The sequence below is a fragment of the Cololabis saira genome, chromosome 11 (assembly GCF_033807715.1).
Source record: "Cololabis saira isolate AMF1-May2022 chromosome 11, fColSai1.1, whole genome shotgun sequence".
Lineage (NCBI taxonomy): Eukaryota > Metazoa > Chordata > Actinopteri > Beloniformes > Belonidae > Cololabis > Cololabis saira.
This window is the reverse complement of record NC_084597.1, coordinates 3599490-3621963: the sequence shown is the minus strand read 5'-3', so window position 1 is coordinate 3621963 and position 22474 is coordinate 3599490. Positions and strand designations below refer to the sequence as shown.

General features: G+C 37.6%; 1 protein-coding gene across 1 annotated transcript; it reads right to left on the bottom strand.

Annotated features, from left to right (window-relative positions):
• Positions 1-1140: 1140 nt before the first annotated feature.
• On the bottom strand, positions 1141-12814 carry LOC133454903 (E3 ubiquitin-protein ligase TRIM32-like). The gene is given in 6 exon segments (XM_061733630.1): positions 1141-4551; positions 4553-4738; positions 6214-6612; positions 7131-7424; positions 10734-11060; positions 12209-12814. Coding segments are annotated over 6 exon segments (2034 nt in total). The 5' UTR covers positions 12617-12814; the 3' UTR covers positions 1141-4131.
• Positions 12815-22474: the final 9660 nt, after the last annotated feature.

Genomic DNA, 22474 nt, shown 5'->3' with positions numbered 1-22474 from the left:
AAAAACAAAACAAAAAACAGTCAATGAAAAATGAACAATAGGAAGCCAAGAAGTTTATAATATTAAAAAGTTCACTCTCACTCATTGGACATAATTTGGAAGGGGTAAATTATTCACAAAAATGAATAGTAAATGGAAAATAAATGGACTCTAAAGGATAAATATATATATTTTTAATTATTATTGTATTCTATTTACAATTTCACGGACCACCTGCAATACCGCCGCGGACCACCGGAGGGCAGCGGACCACAGGTTGACAATCCCTGGACTCGAGGACAGAACCGCTTATGTAAGCGGAGAGGGCGGAGTTATTAAGACCAACGGCAACAGCAAGACTGGGAGACGGAGACATTTTCAGATAAGAATGAATCTGGATGCAGCAAAGCATCATGGGAGGAGGAGACAACCTGTCTTTTAGAGATGGGTCCACGGAGGAGCTATGGGTTTATTTTCGGGTTTTTTCGGGTTTTTTCGGGTTTATTTTCGGGTGTGTTTTGGGTTTATTTTCGGGTGTGTTTCGGGTTTTTTTCGGGTTTTTTGGGGTTTATTTTCGGGTTTTTTCGGATTTATTTTCGGGTGTGTGTCGGGTTTTTTGGGGTTTATTTTCGGGTGTGTTTCAGGTTTTTTGGGGTTTATTTTCGGGTGTGTTTCGGGTTTATTTTCGGGTGTGTTTCGGGTTTTTTCAGGTTCATTTTCGGGTTTTTTCGGATTTATTTTCGGGTGTGTTTCAGGTTTTTTCGGGTTTTGTCAGGTTTATTTTCGGGTGTGTTTCGGGTTTATTTTCGGGTGTGTTTCGGGTTTTTTCAGGTTCATTTTCGGGTTTTTTCGGGGTTTTTTCGGGTGTGTTTCAGGTTTTTTTTCGGGTTTTTTCGGGTTTATTTTCGGGTGTGTTTCGCTAGGAAGTCCTATTAGAGCAGATACCTGGTTGTTGCTTCAACTTTCACGCAAACACAGAGACGTAACTGACGTTTGCAGAGACGTAACTGACGTTTGTAGAGACGTAACTGACGTTTCCAGAGACGTAACTGACGTTTGCAGCGACGTAACTGACGTTTGCAGAGACGTAACTGACGTTTGCAGAGACGTAACTGACGTTTCCAGAGACGTAACTGACGTTTCCAGAGACGTAACTGACGTTTGCAGAGATGTAACTGACGTTAACCCCTTAAGAGCTGAGACAAGTAAGAGCCAAGTAGGTACTAGTGGAAAAGTGCCATAATAGATCCCACTGCAGGTTTAGTGAAAATGTTTAGATTTTTAAGCTAAACTAAAGTGACAAGTGTGTTTTTCACCTTTAGACTGCCATGGAAAAATTCAAACATTGTATACTTTCTAACAAAAGATCAACCGCTGTTTTAATGCTAATACTAAGGGGGGTCAGCGGCGAGAGGAGAACTGATAGTGGGTTAGGGTTAGGGATGTGGAGGATGTGGAGGCAGATGAAAGGTGTTAATGTTATCTATTTTGTACTGTATGCCTTCCTCCTAAGAGAACTAGCACCTATGTGTCGGATGCAAGACACTAGTGCTGGGCGGTATACCGGTTCATACCGGTTCATACCGAATACCGGTGTTTATTTTTCTTATGATATTAATTTTTCATATACCGTAATACCGGTGAGTATGTACAGTAGCGTACACAACGTTGGGAACGTAGCGCCGCTGGACACTGTTTGTGAGGGGACTGTTTAGCAGTAGTGATGCACCGATTGTTCGGTAACCCAAATTGTTCGGCCGAAAATGGCAAAGAAACACTTTCGGTGTTCGGTGGAATAAGTGGGAAAAAAAACGAACAATTAATAACGGCGTTGTAATATAAGGAAATAGACTGGCCGCTCCCGTAACGGTTGCACCACAAACATAAATCGTTGGCCAACCAAAAAGTAACCACATAAGAATTTTACCTAACATTCACCAGGAGGTGGAACCAACACAACATAATGCTGGAAATTAAAACATGTTCAGTTTTTTATGTTCAATAAATATTTTCTACCTTGTAATTTTGTAAAAGATTTTTTTCTTTGAAAAGCCTAAATCAAATTTATTTGATTTGACTTGACAGTAAAATAGGCCATTCTAAGCCAATTTACTGCAGCAATTCCTTTCCAAATCATTAGAAAATGTGGTTAACACCCAGTTGTGCAAGAAAAAAAAATACCGTGATATACCGTGAAACCGATATAATTTTGAAAAATACCGTGATATAAATTTTTGGTCATACCGCCCAGCACTACAAGACACCACAATTTGCATTGAATGACTACTGTTGGGTTTCATCAGGTCTGACCCATTCCCATATAAAGAAGTCAAGAACATGTTGCCTCAGACTCAGCGTCCAGCCTGCGGCTGCACGCCGACTCTCCTGGTGCACACCAGTTAAAATAAACTTTGGAAATCTCTTTGGAGAGCTCACCGGTGTTGTAGTTTTGTTAAGGATCAGGGGCCTCATTTATAAAAGAGTGCGTAGGATTCATACTAAAAGTGCACGTGCGCTCAAAAGCCGAAAATGGCGTGCGCACAAAGAAATCCTGATTCATAAAACCGTGTGCACGCACACTAGGGCTGGGCGATTTTGGACAAAAATATTTTATATTCTCTGAAAACCCGATTTTCGATTTCGATTTTTTTGGTAAAACTACAAAAGACAATTGAATAAATTGTTTCAAATATTTTATTTTTTTTTAACTTTATTAAAATGACAATTACAAATCAAAATGTTTCAAATATTGTATCTTTATTTTTAAAGAAAAATAGCAAACAAATTTCCCTATTGGGAATGAAGTGCAACTGAAAGATACTGTAAATCCTCCTTGAGTTTAGTAAAGTGACAACATTTACAATTTTCTTGACCAAACAAAGATGACTAGACGGGCTGCAAAAAAGGAAAATCCATTTACCGATTTTCCTTTTTTTAACATCGTCTTGATTAATAAATCCGATTTAGATTTAAAATCGATTAAATTGCACAGCCCTAACGCACACCTGCACGCAGTGTTCTCTTTATAAATCATAGTCCATCTGGAAGGTTGCGCACGTGAATTTGCCTCATACCCCGCCGTCTACACGCCCACTTTCTACCATGAATGGTCAAGTAATCCATGGCAGTATTTGCATATGAATGAGCCTGCTGAGCATGCGCAGCGCCACCTGCAGCCGCGGGAGCGCGCACAGCAGCCCGTTGAGCGACAGCGCTGACACGTCAGATTTCCAGATTATGAAGCTCAAGAATGAGATCAAATCATATTTAAGTAGAACCTTTCATTAACTGTGCTGTGCTGAGGGACAAAGATCAGCACTATTACCGTATTGGCCCGAATATAAGACAGTGTTTTTTGCATTGAAAAAAGACTGAAAAGGTGAGGGTCGTCTTACATTCGGGGTCTAGACGTTATACCCATTCACAACACTAGATGACGCCAGATATGTTTAAAGCGAATGCTGAACTTAACTCCCCAGGCCAAAGGAACCCCTGTCACCAAGAAGAAAAATAAAAACAGCGATAAAAAAGAAAAGAGAAGAAAATAAAAGAAGAGATAACCGAAAATGGAGAAACGTAGCGACAATCTGGAGAAAAGCTGGTTGAAGATCGGCCAGTTATGATGCAAACTTCAAGATGATGATTTGAATGAGGCAAAATAACAGGCTTTTTTTCTCGAATATATTGTTATAATCATTTGTTTCAGATGTACTGTCATTATTTTCTGTATGAAAATTGAATTTGGTGTTTAAAAATACTTTTTTCTAATTTGAGTCTTGAAAAAGAGGGGGTCGTCTTATAATCAGGGTCGTCTTATATTCGGGCCATTACGGTATATTATAAGTCTGATATGTGATGACATTAAAAGTATGACATGAATCTGCTTCATTTCACCAGCTCACCGTCTGCGTCACCAGTTCTCCAGATCTTCAAAATGTTTGTGCGCTAGGATCAAAGTTTGTGTAAAGATTCGCACATTTTTCTGTTCGTTTTTTTTTTAATCCCAACCTTTGCGTAGTAGGTGGCTTGCGCATCTTTCAAGCCCCGTTTTGTGCGCACGCAAGCTTTATAAATGAGGCCCCAGGACTTTACTTTGTGCAATTTATTAACAAGTTTCCACAACAAGACGTTTTAAACCCGTTTCTCCGGGGCCTACGAGGCGTTGGAGTGCCTCCTCTGCACGTAGGTGTACACCTTGACGCAGTGGTCCCAGCAGTCCAGCACCAGCAGCTGGCCCTTGGCGGTGGTGCAGACGCCCACGGGGCAGCTCAGCCCGTCGCGCACCAGAACGTTGAAGCCCCCGTCCCGGGGGAACCGCAGCACCTCCCGGCGGCCCGAGTCCGTGACCAGCAGGTCTCCGCCGGCGTCCACGCACATGCCGGTGATGCAGCGGAAGTCCTCGGCCTCGGAGAAGAAGTGGCTGAGCTGGCGGCCCAGCCGGCCGTCGGCGCCCACCGAGCCGATGGAGAAGCCGCCCTCCAGCTGCGGCTCGTTCTGCCGCTTCTCGAAGTTCAGGGCCAGGCCCTGCGTGAAGTACACCGTCCCCGCCGCGTCGCACGCCACGAACTTGGGGCCGCACGGCGGAGCAGAGCCGGCTGTAGCTCACCACGCCCACGCCGCGGTCCACCGCCAGCCGCCACAGCTTCCCTCCCTCCACGTCCGACACCACGAACTGGCCCGCCGGCGTGGCGGCGATGCCCCACGGCTTCACCAGCTGGTGGCGGTGGCACGCCACGCAGTGGCCGTCCAGCCCGTACACCTGCACACCACAGGGAAGGTGACATTTTAAATAACATGAAACAGTGGTGAAAACTAAACAAAAATAATTAATAATAAAAAATATATAAAAATATATATATTATATAAAATATAATATGATATATATTATATAATATATAATAATATTATATATATATATATATATATATATATATATATATATATATATAAATATATAAATAATAAAAAATTACTAAATAAGAAGAAAAAAAAATGTACGGAAGAGTATTTGGGTCAAGCAGGAGAAAAATAAAAATAATATTTTAGAGGAAGAAGATTTTTTTTTCATTATGCACTTTGAGAAAAAAGTCGAAATGTCGAAAAATTCACAAAATTTCGATTTTATTCTCGAAATTTTGACTTTATTCTCGAAATTGTATTTCAACATTAATGTTGACATTTCAACTTTTTTTCTCGACATTTCAACTTTTTTCTCGAAGTGCAAAATAAAAAAGAACCTTCCCCAAAATCTCCCACAAATATATTTTCTCCTCCTAAAAATAATATTTTAGAGGAAGATTTTTCTTTCATTATGCACTGAAAAAAGTCGAAATGTCGAGATTATGAAGTATAACTTTATTATTGAAATTTCAACTTTATTCTTGAAATTTCAACTTTTTTCTCGACATTGTATTTCAACATTAATCTCGACATCTCAACTTTTTTCTCGACATTTTGACTTTTTTCTCGAAGTGCAAAATAAAAAAAATCTTCCCCTCTCAAATATATTTTCTCCTCCTGGCCCTAATACTCTTCTGTATACATATACATATATACATACATACATACACACAAATGTTATATTAATATCAAAAATAACACATCCTCATACCTAAAATATATCCATTTATAAATTAATATATCAGTATCAACAATATACAACTGGTAACGGCAGAGCCCCCCCCTCCTCCCAGTATCTTGTAAAAATCATTTATTACCGTATTGACCCGAATATAAGACGACCCCCTTTTTCAAGACTCAAATTTGAAAAAAAGACTTTTTTTTAACACCAAATTAAATTGTTATACAGCAAATAATGACAGTACATCTGAAACAAATGATTATAACAATATACTTGAAGTTTGCATCATAACTTCTCCTCAGCTGCCGGTTCACCTGCCGAACTTCCACCCACTTTTCTCCAGATTGTCGCTACGTTTCTCCACTTTCTGTTATCTCTTCTCTTATTTTATTCTCTTTTCTTTCTTATACTATTTTTTATTTTTCTTCTTTGTGACAGGGGGTTCACTTTGGCCTGGGGAGTTAAGTTCAGCATTTAAAGATATCTGGCGCCCTCTAGCGTTGTGAATGGGTATAACGTCTAGACCCCGAATGTAAGACGACCCCCACTTTTTCAGTCTTATTTCAATGCAGAAAACCCGTCTTATATTCAGGCCAATACGGTATTTCGTTCTTATATTTAGTTTCAAACCGGATATTGCTTCGGATCCGCACCTTCACCGAGTTGTCGTAGTTGTCGGTGACGCCAACCAGGCCCTGCGTCGTCACGGCGACGGACAGCGGGATGAGGTTGGGCAGGTCGGCCCCCAGGAAGCTGAGCACGAAGTTGTCGATGCTGCTGGCGCTGCGCCGGATCTCGCGCTGGAAGCCCTTGCGGTTGAAGATCTGCACGCGGTAGTTCCCGCGGTCGGCCACCAGCACCTCGCCCTGCGGCGCCACGCACACGCTCACCGGCAGGTTGAACATGCCGGGCAGCGCGCCCTTGCAGCCCATCCTCTTCACCAACTGGCAGAGCGGCGGCGGCCCCGCCGTTACCGCTGCCGCCGCGTCGCCCGCGTCCAGGGACCGGGACTTGAAGCTGGCCGGAGAGCCGCACGACACCGCCTCCTCCACCTAGAGGAGGGAGGGAGGAAGGAAGGAAGGAAGGAAGGAAGGAAGGAAGGAAGGAAGGAAGGAAGGAAGGAAGGAAGGAAGGAAGGAAGGAAGGAAGGAAGGAAGGAAGGAAGGAAGGAAGGAAGGAAGGAAGAAAAGAGGAAGGGAAGAAGGAAGGAAGGAAGGAAGGGAGGAAGGGAAGAAGGAAGGGAGAAAAGAGGAAGGCGAGAAGGAAGGAGAGAGCAGGAGGAAAGAAGGAAGGAAGGGAAAAAGGAAGGAAGAAAGAAGGAAAGGAAGGATGGAAGTAAGGGAGAAAAGAAGGAAGGAAGGAAGGAAGGGAAGAAGGAAGGAAGGAAAGAGGAAGGGAAGAAGGAAGGAGAGAGCAGGAGGAAAGAAGGAAGGAAGGGAAGAAAGGAAGGGAAAAAGGAAGGAAGGAAGGAAGGAAGGAATGGAAGAAGGAAGGATAATTAGGTCATTTTGACCCAAACAGTACCAGGGTTAAGTGTAACTTCAGATATAAAACAGGTAAAATAAACCACCATGTCCACGTCGCGGTAGACGTCCCCCGCCGCCCCGCCCTCGCCGCTCCCCGCCTCGGCCGCCGCCTCCAGGCCGCTGTCGCCGCCTTCGCCGTCCTCCGCGTCGACGACGTACGTCCTGGTGGTCAGGTGACCGACCTCGGCGGCAGCGGCGGCGGCTAGCGGCTCCGGCGTCACCAGCGCCGGTTCCCTCAGCGTGAACCGCGACGGCAGGCCGCTCCGCGGGTCCGGCTCCTCCGCCTCGTCGGCGGCACCGCCGTCGTCCTTGAGCAAGGCGATGTCGCTCTGCCGCGCCTGCAGTTACAACGTAAGGAAAATCACAAAATGATTCCTGTTAGCAACCAGACTCAACAGTGACTAGCTACGTAGCAGCCTCGCGGCGCTCTCAGGCCACGTTTCCACAGAGCCGAGTTTAGCGAGGGCCACTAAGGTGGGCAGACTGAAATGTAGGGTGGGCGATGCTGGCCGTGCTGCAACTTTGGGGGGTCAAACCCCCGAAATGCATAGAAAACTATCATCATATCAGTTCATCCATCTTCTCCACAGTATGCTAACCCAATTGCCCTTCCTGACACTTCCCTCTGCATTTACCCGGGTTTGGAACCGGTGTCCTGCCAATCTTTGCTACCTGCCGAGAAATGCTACTTTGTGGTTCTGCGCATGCACACAGTCGAGTTTCAAAGTTTGCATCATTTTTGCACGATGTAAAATTGATAACATGGGATGTTGAGTATTTGATCCTTCAAAATAAACGACCCATGACATGAATTGCATTACACTTTGTGAACATTTTACGATAAAGAGAAAAGAAAAACAATTCTATCTTTATTTGATATACATTCAGTCATTGGCCTTTTATTTAACCAGGCAGGTCATTAAGAACATTATTATTTACAATGACAGCCTGGCAAGAGACAAGGAAGTGGTTTAGGGAGTAAAACACAGAAAAAAAACACAAAAATTGTAGCTCTACAAAGGTAGAAAACCATTAGGTAGCATTTTTGGCAAAGCAGCAAAAAAAGGCAGAACACCAGCACAAATAGGACACTGGCTTGTGCCCTGTTGAGGCTGCATTTACCGTATTTTCTGGACTATAAGCCGCTACTTTTTCATAGGTTTTGAACCATGCAGCTTATACAAAGGTGCGGCTATTCTGTGGATTTTTCTTCCACCGCTCGGGGGAGTGCTAACCGGAATTAGAATAAAAACTAAGACAAAATAAATGCAAAGAAGAATACGCTACTTCTTCTTTAGCAGATAGAAGTAGAAGCAGATTTAAAACAGATAAATAGATAAATAAATTTTGATATTTTCTCTTGGTTCTGTCCCGTTTTAATCAGCAAAGTTGTTGCCGTGTTAAAAGACACTGTTAGGAAAGATCTATTTAGGTACAAACATGTACATCATTTACATTTCAAAATCGTTCTGTACATGTAGTAAATATCTAATCTAATAACATAAATATGTGCGGCTAAATATCTTTATTTTTAAATAAAAGTGGGTGCGGCTTATATACAGGTGCGGCTTGTATATCTTTTTTTTATTGTTTTTTTAAAAATAGAGCGGGTGCGGCTTATGGTCCAGAAAATACAGTATTTTATGTTTTTTGCTTTTTTTTTTTTATTAATCAATCGTACCCTACGGCGTAGGCCTGGTGGCTCCAGAGCCTGCACGGCACCGCAGCGCACCGCCACCCGCACCAGCGCTCTTCGCCCTCGCCGTAGGCTACACCGTAGCCTACGGTGTAGGGTACGCGGCGACGCACACCATTCTGCGTTGGTGTAACGCGGAACCATAAATCAGCCTTCAGTGTGTGCTGTTCTGAACTTCTCTGTTGTCTCATTTTGCTGGGACGTCGGGTCCCTCCGCCGAGACACAACTTTTGCGGTATACGTTCTTTGTTGTGTCAAAAAATGATGCGCAGTGACGACCCAATCAGAAACGGTACAGATATTCTGTGATATCTTTTTATATTTATAAAAAAATAAAATAAAGGATCCCCATAACTTTGATCGGGTGTGCAAGACGCACGTTTGGGTGGACACAGCCCACCCCTGCCCCCCTAAAACCTGCTTCGGTTTACACGTAGCCGGATATTTACAAAAATGGATATTTCCCCCTCTACGTTTTGAAAAATACCATAATTTCCAGGAACCTGCATAAATACTCTGTTAAGGTGCTATGAGCAGCCAAACCTGCAGGGGGCAGTGTAACGAGAAGATAAAGTCATGCTAGCCAATCAGAATCCTGGAAAAAAACATCAACAAATGACACGTGTAACTTCCAGTTACTTCCAAAACAGAACGAGAGTCTTTGGTTTGGAGTGACAGAGAAGTGGAGTTACTTTTAAGTGTGACTTTAGAATATAAAACAGGTAAAATACAAGAAAATATTGACGGTTACAAACTAATTGTAACCACAGGTGTCACTCATGACGCTGGTGACGTTTCTGTCTCATAATGTGACGTTCTGAAACCTAAATGTCCGTTTCCCTCCGTTTACAAGCAAACGTGAAAACAGAGTTTTGAAAATCTCCACTTTGGCCGGAGTTTTCAGAAATGATGGTTTTTGGAGACTTTGAGCTTCGTTTTTGTGTAAACGAACGACCAAAACGCATGAAAACGCAAACCGTTTTTGCTACGTGGAAACGGGGCCTAAGCCTGCAACAACTTCACCTATACTTACAAATTTATGCATGACAGGTAATATTTTAACATTTCTGCGATATAACAAAATGTACGTATCAAGAGTATCAGGGCCAGGCAGGAGAAAAATAAAAATAATATTTTAGAGGAGGAAGATTTTTCTTTCATTATGCACTTCGAGAAAAAAGTGGAAATGTCGAGATTATGAAATATAACTTTATTACTGAAATTTCAACTTTTTTCTTGCCCTTTCGACTTTTTTCCCCGAAATTTTGACTTTTTTCTCAAGATTTCGACTTTTTTCTCGAAATTGTATTTCAACATTAATCTCGACATTTCAACTTTTTTCTCGACATTTTGACTTTTTTCTCAAAGTGCACAATAAAAAAAAATCTTCCCCTCTCTCAAATATTGTTTCCTCCTGCATGGCCCTAATAATCTTCCGTAACTTTTTCTCTCCAGTACGACAGAGTATTAGGGCCAAACTAAGACAAAAAAAAAAAAAAGAGGAAATTACGAGAATAAAGTCATAATATTACGAGAATAAAGTCGTAATATTAAATATATTATAAATATAACTTCACAAGATGCTCAATATTCCTCATTTTAACACAGGGAGAAGCTCTTCCTGTTAGAGTTCTCATAAATTATATTCTCATAATATTACGACTTTATTCTCATGAATTACGACTTTATTCTCGTAATGTTACGACTTTATTCTTGTAATGTTATGACTTTTTTTTTGTAATTGTACGACTTTATTCTCATTTAATTATGACTTTATTTTCGTAATTTCTTTTTTGTCTTAGTTTGGCCCTAATACTCCGTCGTACTCCGGCATATTAACAGCTCTCAAAGAAATACAAGAAAACATGACAAGTAAAAACATTGCCCTTCAAAATAAAAGCACTTCGCTGCCTTGTTCATCATACGGAGCAACAACGTGACGCCGGCGCACCTGCATGGCCAGGTAGTCGCAGCGCGACACCAGCTTGACCTCGGCGAGGCTGAGCAGGTACGTCTGCTCCTCCAGCACCGTGGCGTTGAGCCGCTCCACCTCGCCCACGGCGGCCGTGAAGGCGCTCCGCGACCGCTCCAGCGCCTCCTGCAGGCGCAGCTCGGCGGCGTCGTACTCCCGCTGCACCGCCCGGTACTTCTGCCGCAGCGCCTTGGACACGCCCTCCAGCGCACGCTTCCTCTTCTGGATCTCCCCCATGGCGTCCCGCAGGGCGGCCATCTCGCCGCCCAGCTCGCGCCGCCGCCGCTCGGCCGCCGCCGCCACGGGCTGGAAATTATTTCACAATTTTCACCTGTTTCAAGTCAATTTTCACTTGAAATAAGTAGAAAAAATATTTTTTTGCTTGTAATGAGAAGATAAATCTTGTCCCACTGGCAGATTTTTCTACTTATTTCAAGTGAACATGTACTTGAAACAGGTGAAAATTGTCTTTGAGACTTTTTAATACCATTTTTAAACTAAATTTAAGACCAAAAAACACAGAAATCCAGCGCTGCACTGCAAAACCTCAATCTTACCAAGAATATTTGTCTTATTTCTAGTTAAAATGTCTCATTTTTAGTCAAAAAATGTCATTACACTTAAAACAAGTACCAGAAAAATAACTTATTTGACAATTTTCACCTGTTTCAAGTCAATTTTCACTTGAAATAAGTAGAAAAAAGATTTTTTTGTTTGTAATGAGAAGATAAATCTTGTCCCACTGGCAGATTTTTCTACTTATTTCAAGTGAAAATTGACTTGAAACAGGTGAAAATTGTCAAATAAGTTATTTTTCTGGTAATCATGCAGGAGGAAACAATATTTACATTGCATTACATTACACTTAAAACAAGATTTATCTTCTCATTACAAGCAAAAAAAATATTTTTTCTAATTATTTTAAGTGAAAATCTACTTGAAACAGGTGAAAATTGTCAAATAACAAGTTATTTTTCTGGTAATGACTCTTGTTTTAAGTGTAATGAGATTTGTTTGACTAAAAATTAGACATTTTAACTAAAATAAGACAATTAATCTCTATCTATTTGATTTGATTTGAAGATTTTACTTTGAACATGCATAAAAAAGAGGAAAAAATATCAAAAAAGAGGAAGAAAGAGGAAAAAAAGATGAAAAAGAGAAAAAGAAGTGGAAAAAAGAGAAAAATAGGAAAAAAGAGAAAAAAGAATAAAAAAGGAAGAAAAGAGAAAAAGAGGATGAGCATGCAGATTTTTCTACTTGTTTTAAGTGAAAATCTACTTGAAACAGGTGAAAATTGTCAAATAAGTTATTTTTTATTTAGATTTTTTTTGCTTGTAATGAGAAGATAAATCTTTTCCCACTGGCAGATTTTTTCTACTTATTTCAAGTGAAAATTGTCTTGAGAATTTTTAATACCATTTTTAAACTAAATTTAAAACCAAAAATCTTACCAAGAAGGCGTGGCCCTCGTGCCCACCGCCCGCCGCCCGGCAGGGCTCGCAGAGCACGCTCCTGCAGTCCCGGCAGTAGTGCCGCGGCAGGCGGCCGCCGCAGGCGCCGCACATCAGGGCGCCGGCGCCGGGCGCCGCGGCGTCCAGGATCTTCAGCACCGTCAGGTTGTCGGCCAGCTGGGCGATGCTGCTCATGCGCGACACCTTGCTGCAGAAGGGGCAGCGCACGCCGTTGATGGTGCTGGCCAGCAGCTTCTCCAGGCACGGCCGGCACACCGTGTGGCCGCACTGCAGCAGCTTGGGCCGCAGCGTCTCCGGGCTGAACGTGTCCAGGCAGATCGGACACTCCAGGACCTCCCGCAGCAGCTCCGGGTCCAGGGGGGGCGCCGGCCCCGCCGCCGCCGCCATGACCTACGACCTCGGGACGGAGGGAGGACAGGAGTTAGGGCTCATTTATGAGGAGAGAAGAGCAGCAAAAAATAGCAATACAACTCCACCTTTGTAACTATAAATCTATCACCACATTCAGTCTTTGGAGCCAAAACACTGCTCTAAAAGATACTAAATACTAAACTACACCAATGGGAATTTATCTTTCTTTCTTTTTCTTTCTTTCTTTCTTTCTTTCTTTCTTTCTTTCTTTCTTTCTTTCTTTCTTTCTTTCTTTCTTTCTTTCTTTCTTTCTTTCTTTCTTTCTTTCTTTCTTTCTTTCTTTCTTTCTTTCTTTCTTTCTTTCTTTCTTTCTTTCTTTCTAATTTCTTTCTAATTTCTTTCTAATTTCTTTCTTTCTTTCAGGCTTCCTTCCTTCCTTCCTTCCTTCCTTCCTTCCTTCCTTCCTTCCTTCCTTCCTTCCTTCCTTCCTTCCTTCCTTCCTTCCTTCCTTCCTTCCTTCCTTCCTTCCTTCCTTCCTTCCTTCCTTCCTTCCTTCCTTCCTTCCTTCCTTCCTTCCTTCCTTCCTTCCTTCCTTCCTTAAATCATCTTTACACAAAAACATCATCAACGGGAATTTATCGTTTTTACCGCGAGATGACAAATTCTTTTTTGACGATATATGCACTGCAAAACCTCAATCTTACCAAGAATATTTGTCTTAATTCTAGTTAAAATGTCTCATTTTTAGTCAAAGAATCTCATTACACTTAAAACAAGTACCAGAAAAATAACTTATTTGACAATTTTCACTTATTTCAAGTAAATGTTCACTTGAAATAACTAGAAAAATCTGCCAGTGGAACAAGATTTATCTTCTTATTACAAGCAAAAAAATCTTTTTTCTACTTATTTTAAGTGAAAATCTACTTGAAACAGGTGAAAATTGTCAAATATTATATATTATTTTTCTGGTAATGACTCTTGTTTTAAGTGTAATGAGATTTGTTTGACTAAAAATGAGACATTTTAACTAGAAATAAGACAAATATTCTCTATCTATTTGATTTGATTTGAAGATTTTACTTCGAACATGCATAAAAGAGGAAAAAAGAGGAAAAAATATCAAAAAAGAGGAAGAAAGAGGAAAAAAAGAGAAAAAAATAGGAAAAAAGAGAATACAAGAGGAAAAAAAGAGGAAGAAAAGAGAAAAAGAGATGGCAGATGTTTCTACTTATTTTAAGTGAAAATCTACTTGAAACAGGTGAAAATTGTCAAATAACAAGTTATTTTTCTGGTAATGACGCTTGTTTTAAGTGTAATGAGATTTGTTCTTTCTTTTTAGTTAATTTCTCCTAAATATTTAGTAAAAACCAGGAAAAGCAGCCCAAATATATATTTTTCAGCCCAATTGGGCAGAAACCCGCTAAACCTGGCAACACAGATTTAGAACCTCTGCAGGAGATTCTCCTCAAAACGATGAAATAAACTTTTTTAATAAATAAATAAGACATTTCAAGGCCGTATTTAAGAAAAGTGGAGTTTAAGACTTTTTAAGGAGCTGTGGCCACCCTGGAAAACAATAACTTATCATCAACTAACTGCATTTGCGTATTTTTACATAATTTGTGTCTTGTCGAGTCTTTTCTGTTATAATGTTAAAGAAAGAAGCATCAAATCTTTCTCAAACGAGCCACATTATACATTTCTGCACTTTCTGACTCCCCTACAAAAAGTTATAAACTAACACGTGACTGAAGGCTTAAATCATGTTGTAGTGAGAAGTTTAACCTTGTTTAACCTTTATTTCATTTATTAAAAGAAAAACAAAACAAAACTTGAATGAAAGGGAACAGAAAGAAGACTGAGCTTATTTTATCTGTCCCCTTTTCCTAAGAAATCAAATTTTAATTAATGTAATAATAAAAAAATAAATAAAAAAAATACAAATTACGCAACTTACTCTTTTCCATAAAATAATAATAATAATAATAATAATAATAAATAATAATAAATAACTTTATTTATCCGTAAGGAACGCATCAGTGCGTGTACAGATAACATATGCAACAGGACAGTACAGAAACAAACCAATCAATCAATATAAAGCAACATACATTGGGCAATCATAAATACTGCTACATACACATAAATAAAGCTTCATATGAGGCTCTGGTCACTGTAACCAGATCAATTCTTTAAATTAAATGCCTGGAAATTAGTACATTATGAATGCATGAAGCCCTGCAGCATCTTTAATGAAGTACAAAGACATTTCTAGCAGTATGTTATGATCCTAACATGCAGTATTTTAAATCAAGTGAAGGCAGGGGCGGATCTAGAAAATTATTTATGGGGTGGCGAGAGGGGGGCAGGAATTTTTGAGGGGTAGCAACATATGACAGACGTATATATACTGAGGCAGTTATCGCAGTTTGATGAGAAATAGTAGACAATATAATTTACACTCAAGTATTTCTGCTTGCAGAACTTTATACATAACTTATAATATGAATCCCACATGTAAATATACAGGACTGTCTCAGAAAATTAGAATATTGTGATTTTCTGTAATGCAATTACAAAAATGTCATACATTCTGGATTCATTACAAATCAACTGAAATATTGCAATCCTTTTATTATTTTAATATTTCTGATCATGGTTTACAGCTTAAGAAAACTCAAATATCCTATCTCAAAAAATTAGAATATTCTGGGAATCTTAATCTTAAACTGTAAACCATAATCAACAATATTAAAATATATTTGTTTTTTTAATTGCATTCAGAAAATAAAGAACTTTATCACAATATTATAATTATAGAATTATAATATTATTATTCTGAGACAGTCCTGTATGTACACTACATAAGGGCACGGGCTACCATTTACAAACTCATACAGACAAACTTAATCTCATGCAATCAATGTCTTGTATTTGAGGTAACAGGTTTCATGTGAAACAGTTCATATTAGGAATAAGTGGTCATACAATGTGATCTCACTTAATTGAGATGTTACCATACTTCTAACTCCTATTAATAGGAGGTAGAAGTATGGTAACACTGCTGTAGGAGGGGCATTATCATGATTCCTTCACTGTGAAGGAATCATTTTCTATTTTACTGTAGTTACATCGTAACATGCAATGCTGCATATTTTATCACTTTTGTCGTGCAACTTTCAGCCAGCCTTGTCTGCATGCTTAATGCTTAGGAAAATACATAAAAAAGGCAGCTGGAGTGATTAAGGAAGTAAATGATCATGTTATTAAAACATTGACATTGCAGCTGCAGACCAAAGGCCTGACCAAACTACCGCATCCCCGCGGATTCACGCACAGAAACGAGGTGGTGAACGCGTGACAAATACCCACTTGTGTCGCGTCGGCGTGTCCGCGGTGTTTTATCGCCTTTGCGTGGCGAGTTTTTGGCAGTTTTGGGCGTCCAGCTTCTGCAGGGACGAGTGGGAGAGACTGCAGCGGTGCAGCGCGCATGCGCGGTGGCGTCACACGCAGGCGCTGATTCCATTGACTGGTGCGGTTTTTTTATTTTTTTTATTGAAAATAACTTTATATACAAACAACAAGGCAACAAACTTTATCAAAATGCTTCAAGGAACAGGTGAAATAACCTCACGTATTTTTGCACATGTAAATATTATCCGTTTTTTTGTGTTTAATATTTTTTCTCTTGTACATTGCTCATTTTTCTACATTTTATATTGCTCTTTTTTTAATTATTTAGCTATTTATTGGTTATTTCTATTTTAATTTTTTGTATAAACCGTTGAGTGTGTGTGTTTTGGCTGCTGCACGATTTAATTTCTACACGATTGAATTTATATAGTACAAGATTTTATTTCGAACATGCATTTAAAAAAAAGAATACAAAAAAGTAAAAAAATAAAGTACAAACATATATATATATACATATATATATATATATATATATATATATATATATATATATATATATATATATATATATATATATATATATATATATATATATATATACAGTACAAAAAAGTAGTATAAAATATATATATAGTACTATATATATATATATATATATATATATATATATATATATATGTTTGTACTTTATTTTTTTACTTTTTTGTATTCTTTTTTTAAATGCATGTTCGAAATAAAATCTTCAAATGTAAATCAATCAAAATATTATATATATATATATATATATATATATATATATATATATATACATTTTTACTTTATTTTTTTACTAGGATAAGAAAACTCAAATATCTCAAAAAATTCGAATATTCTGGGAATCTTAATCTTAAACTGTAAACCATGATCAGCAATATTAAAATAATAAAAGGCTTGTAATATTTCAGTTGATTTGTAATGAATCCAGAATGTAGGACATTTTTGTTTTTGTAATTGCATTACAGAAAATAAAGAACTTTATCACAATATTCTAATTTTCTGGGACAGTCCTGTATATAAGAGTAGATATACTATATATACTGGTACATATATTTACCCCCAATTAAATACATAAAAAAAACTATAAATCTATATATCAACATATCTACAATAACTATAAATCAATATATATTAATAGTGATATGAATACTGTACGTATAATATAACTCAATATAACTATATACATACCTACATATAACATATCTATATCAGTAATATAAATCTATATATCTAAATGTATTAATAAATGTACATATCTATATGTTTATTAGTATCTATATTTTGAATAGAATGTTTCTTTGTATCTTTTTTAAAATGTGTTTAGACTTTGTTTTAGCTCCACAGTTTCACTCCGTAGGTCGACGTACAGAAGCTCTAATAATAATATAATAAAGAAAAAAGGGTGGTAGGGGGAGTCAAAATAGGACAAAACAATAACAGGTAATGAAATTGAACATTAAGGAACTGCATTACAAAAAATCCAGATGTGAAAAGAAAAAACGTAATTACAGATATCGGCCACTAGATGGCAGAATAACCCCACAAAACTGTTAATGATTAAAACCCATCCATCCACCATCTAAACTCCTTATTCCTGTCCAGGTTCAGTGATGAGTCTTGTTTTAAGTGTAATGAGATTTTTTCTTTTACTAAAAATTAAGACATTTTAACTAGAAATAAGACAAATACTCTTGTTAATATTTAGCATTTTTGCAGTGCAACGTCCAGCACTTCTGGGACGAACTGGAAGACGAGCGGACGATCCCGACGATCAACCGGAGAACCTAAAAAGTCAGCAAAAGCCACACTGTAAAAACTCAAAATCTTACCAGGAATATTTGTCTTATTTCTAGTTAAAATGTCTCATTTTTTGTTGAAAAATTCCATTACACTTAAAACAATTGTCATCACCAGAAAAATAACTTATTTCACAATTTTCACCTGTTTCAAGTAGATTTTCACTCGAAATAAGTAGAAAAATCTGCCAGTGGAACAAGATTTTTTTGCTTGTAATAAGAAGATAAATCTTGTCCCACTGGCAGATTTTTCTACTTATTTCAAGTGATAATTTACTTGAAACAGGTGAAAATTGTCAAATAAGTTATTTTACTGGTAATGAGTCTCGTTTTAAGTGTAATGAGATTTTTTGACTAAAAATGAGACATTTTAACTAGAAATAAGACAAATATTCCTGGTAAGATTTTGAGTTTTTGCAGTGTGGCTTTTGCTGACTTTTTAGGTTCTCCTGTTGATCCGGTCGGGATCGTCTTCCAGTTCGTCCCAGAAGTGCTGGACGTTGCACTGCAAAAATGCAAAATCTTAACAAGAATATTTGTCTTATTTCTAGCTAAAATGTCTCATTTTTAGTTAAAAAAAAAATCTCATTACACTTAAAACAAGACTCATCACTGAAAAAAACAACAATTTTCTCCTGTTTCAAGTAGATTTTTCTACTTATTCAAGTGAAAATCTATTGAAACAGGTGAAAATTGTGGTAATTAGTCTTGTTTTAAGTGTAATGAGATTTTTTTGACTAAAAACGAGACATTTTAACTAGAAATAAGACAAATATTCTTGTTAAAATTTTGAGTTTTTGCAGTGTATAGAGCAGATGGAGTTAATATAGAGACAGTATGGCGTAAATAAGTATATTTATATGAATATTGATATGGGCATGTGTGTACAAATATATAGAAATACTCAACTATGTGTATGTATGTATAGTGTGTGAATTTAATTATAGTATAGTTAGTTATTATAAATACTTTCCTAGCTCTGTTCAAGCTCACTTCAGTTCAATTCATATTTATTTAGAGCAATACAACATAACGTAAGTAACCTGCGTGCAACAGAAAATTAAACAAATACCTTTAACAGTACACTGTAAAACCTGATCAGTTAGTTGAACTCAAACCGATATAAGTATAAGTATAAAAATCATCAAACAAGATAACAGGTTTTTCCCCGGTCAACATTGTGATTATTTTGACCAAAAATGTATGGGCTTGAAGCTTAAAGATTATCTTGCCCTTTTAAGAGAATAGAATATGGAAAAAGAACAAGTATCATGAGGCTACACAAAATAATATTAATAGTAATAATATTCATAATAATAATAATAATAATAATAATAATAATAATAATAATAATAATGATAATAATAATACTAACTGTAATAATAATAATAATAGCTTAAATAACTAATAATAATGGTAATAATAATAATAATAATAATAATATAATAGTAATGATAATGATAATAATAATGATGATGATGATGATGATGATGATAATAATAGTAGTAATAATAATAATGATGATAATAATAATAATAATAGTAATGATAATGATAATAATAATAGTACTAATAATAATAATAGTAGTAGTAATAATAATAATAATAAGGATAATAATAATAATAGTATTAAAAATAATAATGATATCTTAAATAACTGTAGTAATAATAATAATAATAATAGTAATAATAATGATAATAATAATCATAACAATAATAATAATGATGACGACAATAATAATAAACTTAAACTTAAACTTTATTTATTTGTATAGCACCAACTCATGCAGTGTAAGTGCAACTCATGGTGCTTTACATACAGAGATAAAATAACAATCAAAAGTACAATTTAAAACATCCCATACGACCCCACCCCCCACCCCCCACGCATACACACACCCTCACTCACACTCATATACATGTGCATACACTCACACGCCCACACACACACACACACACTCACACACACACACACACAGTAAGTGGACTGGTGACATGGCTTAGCACTAACGATCCAGGTGAGGAAAACACTACCTATGGGTGGCCGTCCACACCGAGAGGCATCACCGACCACGACCACCAGGAGCATCGCCACAGAGACCCCCCCAACCCGGACAGACCGGGGCAGACCCCACCCAGAAGGTGGAGTCCCTCCCCCAGCTACCCAGGCCTGAGGGATCCCCATGACGACACCCCCATGGGCGGAGCAGGCACACCTCCCAGTGTGGACGACCCCCCTGAGGAAACACTGGAGCTAAAAACTAAAAGATTAAAGGAAAGTAAAAAAAAATGCCTAAAAAGTGTAAAATTTTAGAACAATCTATACAAAACTTAAGATGAATAATAAATAACATAAAATACAAAGTCACTAAAATGGATTAAAGGTTTAAAGATAATAATAAAAAAAAAAGAAAATAATAATAATAATAATGATGATAATGATAATAATAATAATAATGATAAGTAGCTTAAATAACTATAATAATAGTAATAGTAATGATAATAATAATAATAATGATGACGACGATGACGATAATAATAATAATAATGATAATAATAATAATAATAATAATAATAATAAATAGCTTAAATAACTGTAATAATAGTAATAATAATGATAATAATATTAATGATAGCTCTGAAAACAGAAAGTAAAAAGATGGTAAGGAAACCGACAAAACCAATTTAGGTTGTCATTTCATCTCATGCATGTGTATATTCTTCTTTGTTTCTGCATTCTGCTTCTATATAAGTGTCCATTACCTTTGCTTTGAACAATATCTTTATGCTTTTATTGAGTTTGCTAGTTTAAGGTCGTTACTAGTCAGTTAGGGGAAGTGTCATATCGAGATAACATTAATCTTTTCCACACAGTAAACAGCCGCTGAAGTTTTATAAATGATGGGCACTCCTGCATGGAATATAAATGTAGCCTTGATGGATTTCTTTTAAACGTCTGGGATAACGGTCACATTTCAGAGAAGGTTTACGTTGCAGAAATCCAAATAAACAGACGTGCAGAAACAGAGTCACGGTGCTCCAATGATGAAAAAAAAGATAAATATACATCACAGCATTTTGCACATTCTGTTTTACTTCCTCCTCCAATGAAAAAAATAGACCAAAATCATCACCAAAAATGCATCTCTAAATAAACAGCAGCGAAGGTTAAAATCTTTTTGATTATTCGAAGCGTCATTCATAATGTTTGATTTGATAAAATCCTGCGAGGGATTACTTGAATTGAACTTTGAATCAACAAACAGCCCGTGTGCTCGTGTTTACACCAGGGTTTGTTAAAATTGCACAACGGCGTGTTTATATCTTTACCGGGGGGTTTGGGTCTTTATTTAGCGCTGGAGGAGAAACATCAACCTGCATCGATGTGCTGCTCATGTCAGGAGGAGAATGGAGCAGCACATTGTTTTACCGGCGTCGTGGTTTTCTCCACACTGATCATTCATCACTCCACTATCAGAGAGAACTGTATCAACATCATTGCTATTTCTGAGACCCACCTTGATGATTCCTTCTCTGATTCAAGTGTAACTATTGATGGGTTTTCTATTTTCAGAAAAGATAGAGATAGGTTTGGAGGTGGAGTGGCTCTTTATGTCCAAGATAATTTACCTGCCAAAATACGTAATGATCTGATGAGGGAAGACTTAGAAATTATTTGTGTGCAAGTCCATTTGCCTTATTTAAAACCAATACTGGTATGTTGTTTCTACAGGCCCCCTAGTGCCGATGCTATGTATATGCAGGGGTTGTGTGAGATGTTTGACAAGATAGCAGATGAAAACAGAGAAATTTACCTATTAGGTGATATGAATGTTTGCTGGCTGGTACAGTCATGTCCAAACAGAAATAAGTTGGTCTCTATATTAAATGCTTGTAATTTGTCTCAAATCGTCCCTTGTCCCACAAGAATAAGTCTGGGTAGTGATGGTGTTATCTCTGGTACATGCATTGACCATATTTATACAAATGCTTCTGAACAATGTTCTAAGGCCATTTCGGTTCCTGTAGGTTTTAGTGACCACAATATAATTGCTGTCACTAGATATACAAAAGTGCCAAAACCTAAAGCTAAAATCATTTTGACACGGTCCTACAAGAGATTTAATGAAAAAACATTTATTGATGAAATATCGAGGGTAAATTGGAATATGGTGTGCAATGTAGCCGACCCTGAAGCTGCACTGGATTTATTCATGTCTTTATTTATGAATGTTGTAAACAAATATGCTCCTCTAAAAAAGTTTATGGTCAAAAACAGGTCTGCCCCATGGATTGATCAAAATCTTAGGTCTCTAATGACTGAAAGAGACATGGCCAAAAAGTTATCAGTGAGTTCAGGATCCATTGATGACCGGCAAAAATACTGTTTGCTACGTAATAAGGCAACAAAACTAAATAAGGTTAAAAAAAGGGAGTATTATAAACAAAGGTTATATGATGCAAGATATGATACCAAGCAAATATGGAACGTTCTAAATTAAATCATGGGACGCAAGTCAACTGTGTGCACACCATTAGTGGAATCACATGGACTTGTTCTTACTAAACCAGGTTATATTGCAAATCACTTTAATGATTATTATGTGGATAAAGTATCTAAATTGAGGCAGGCTATGAATATGTCA